The sequence below is a fragment of the Triticum dicoccoides genome, chromosome 6B (assembly GCF_002162155.2).
Source record: "Triticum dicoccoides isolate Atlit2015 ecotype Zavitan chromosome 6B, WEW_v2.0, whole genome shotgun sequence".
NCBI classification, from domain to species: Eukaryota; Viridiplantae; Streptophyta; class Magnoliopsida; order Poales; family Poaceae; genus Triticum; species Triticum dicoccoides.
In genome coordinates this window covers 73,693,937-73,696,595 of record NC_041391.1, presented here as the reverse complement: position 1 = coordinate 73,696,595, position 2,659 = coordinate 73,693,937, and the positions used below count along the sequence as shown (strand labels likewise).

Sequence of the window (2,659 nt, the reverse complement as noted above, 5' to 3'; positions counted from 1 at the left end):
GAACAGAATGAGGCTTGCACTTTTGTAGACTAGGTTGCATTTTTCTAAATCGAAAAGACTTAAGAAAATCTCAATTGATTGGGACATAGATGAACCGTAATTTTATAGGACGATGTATAACAAACATTAAAAGCTTACGATATTTTGGAAGTAATTTTTTGAGAAATTCGATGGTCAATATAATAGTATACGACTCGGCAATCTAAATAATTTTCATACATTAAAAGTCAAAGTTCGAAATATTTGAATGAATGTTATCAAGATTGTTGTTAACTCACAGTGGTTAGTAGTTTATGATATAACACATGTGTCTAAATTTTGTTTTCTTGTTACAAAGGATTTGCTCTCCGTGCAACACCAAGAGGGCCTAACAGGTGTGCAAGCGTTGTTCCTTCGGCACCCAAAAAACAGTAGTGGCACGATGACCACTGTTGATCACCTCAAACACCTCTGCATTGACCAATATTTCCAAGACGAGATCAGCAATGTCGTGGACTCGTGCATGGATCTCACCCATAGTGATAATCTCCTCGATGTAACCCTTTCCATGAGGCTGATGAGGGAAGCTGGATATCATGTTTCGGCTGGTCAGCAAACTACATTTTATATATTTTTACAAAATAGTGTGAGTGGTATAATAACATATAGGTGTAGCCAACTCCAGAATAAAATATTTTGTCTTCCTTAAGCAGATTTTTCTCAGAATTTTTTTTCATTGTATGTACTTGCCTGAAAACCCTTCTCCTCACCGCGGCAGATGAGGTTCTTCAAAAGTTTGCAAATGGTAATGGTGATTTCAGCCTAGCTCATAGCCAAGACGTCAGAGGATTGCTGAGCTTGCATGATGTGTCACACCTCAACATGGGAGAAGCTTCACTCTACAAGGCAAAGGAGTACTCGGGCAAACACCTTAGATCTACACTGAAGTACTTGGAGCCAAAGCTTGCAAGATATGTAAGGCAATCACTAGACCATCCATATCATGTCAGCCTCATGCAGTACAAGGCCAGGCACCACCTAAGCTACCTCCAGAGCTTGCCCACTAGGAACACTGCAATTGAGAAGCTGGCACTTGCGGAGTTTCAGATTAACAAGTTGCAGCATCAGAGGGAAATGCAAGAGGTTAACAGGTACTCTCCTTCCATTATTTTTGTGGAGATTGTCTAATCTACTCATTCTTTTGATAAGAGAAATGCTAGGACTCTTGCAATCTATAAATTAATAATTTTAATTGCTCATGTACTCCCACAATTAAAAGTTGGGAGATTTTTACTATGAAATGTTCATTTTTCACACAGATGGTGGATGGATCTGGGATTGGCTGAAGAAATACCGGCTGCAAGGGACCAAGTAGTGAAATGGTACATGTGGCCCATGACTATCCTCGAGGGTTACTCCTTCTCTAAGTATCGAATTGAGATCACAAAGATCATCTCAATGGTCTACATCGTGGATGACATCTTCGATCTTGTTGCCACACAAGAGGAGCTCTCCCTCTTTAATGATGCAATCATAATGTGAGCATGCATGTTACCATTATAGATTAATGCATTTAGACTCACCGCCTGCACACAAATAAATCGCCTCCTAAAACGTTCACTCAAACAACCATACTTTTTCTAACATTGACATGTTGCCACGGGAATTGTGTAAACAAGTGCATAAATAGGTGCTTAAAAACAACCAAAACTAATGGAAAAAACAATGTGAGATTGTTCTTGGTTTACATTTTAGAAACAACAAAACATATGAATATCTGACAAAATTATGTATAAAAAGAGAGAGAAAGTTGAACTGCACTTAACGCGGCACATCTTTTAACAAAAATGTGAAGCATGAACTATATAAGTTTGCTCCAAGTGTCCAACACATATATATCGTCAATGCCCACACAACAAATTAATGCAAAAGATTTTATCTTGTGATTAACATGCATGACTTGATTCCTCTGGAAGAGAATGACTTCATGTGGCATGTTTTACATGGATAGATTAGTGCAAAAAAATGTATTTACGAGTATATTCATGACTTGCTAATGCCACACGATTTTGATCGGACGGCTATCCGATCAATAATTGAGGTCGCATTGAAGCATGCATGTCCATAGAAATCTAGTAATGGGGGTTATTTATTTATATATAGAAGATATGTTAGTTAGACATCCGAGGCTTGTGAGTATTTTTTGTAGATTTATACTTTTATTGTTTTAAATGGAAATAGGATATGGTAGAATTTTTTTGCCAATAGTGCCATCTATTTGCTAATGGAGGGAAAAATTGTGGTTTAATTAAGGCCTTATACGATGATGTATAAGTACATGTTCTTATGATAAAAGTTTCACACACAACATGCACACTTTGACAGGTGGAATCTTGAAGCTGCTGATTCACTCCCAAGCTACATGATATCATGCTACAAGGCTCTTTACAATATAACAAATGATATCGCTGACATGTCCATGAAAGAGCATGGACTGAACTCAATCGATCATCTCAAGAAAGCTGTATGTCTTCTGGAATAATTCTTCATTTTGCTTGCCTAAGAAATTAAATATATTAATAGAATCACCTCAGATATTTGTATTTATGTATGGCTGTGTGCATCTCTTGATGCAGAGGCCATGAGTAATCCTCCTTTCAAAAAAATATATTTAAATTTA

General features: G+C 37.1%; 1 protein-coding gene across 1 annotated transcript; it reads left to right on the top strand.

The window, feature by feature from the left end:
• The first annotated feature begins 777 nt into the window (after positions 1–777).
• LOC119320765 (S-(+)-linalool synthase, chloroplastic-like) lies at positions 778–2,624 on the top strand. The gene is made up of 4 exons (XM_037594715.1): positions 778–1,130; positions 1,299–1,517; positions 2,365–2,503; positions 2,616–2,624. Exons 1-4 carry the CDS (start codon positions 862–864, stop codon positions 2,622–2,624), a joined length of 636 nt encoding a protein of 211 aa, XP_037450612.1. The 5' UTR covers positions 778–861.
• Positions 2,625–2,659: the final 35 nt, after the last annotated feature.

Coding starts and splice junctions, on each gene's coding strand:
- LOC119320765 (XM_037594715.1), top strand. CDS start 862: ATGGGAGAAGCTTCACTCTACAAGGCAAAGGAGTACTCGGGCAAACAC. Junction 1,131..1,298: donor GAAATGCAAGAGGTTAACAG/GTACTCTCCTTC, acceptor TTTTTCACACAG/ATGGTGGATGGATCTGGGAT. Junction 1,518..2,364: donor TTTAATGATGCAATCATAAT/GTGAGCATGCAT, acceptor ACACTTTGACAG/GTGGAATCTTGAAGCTGCTG.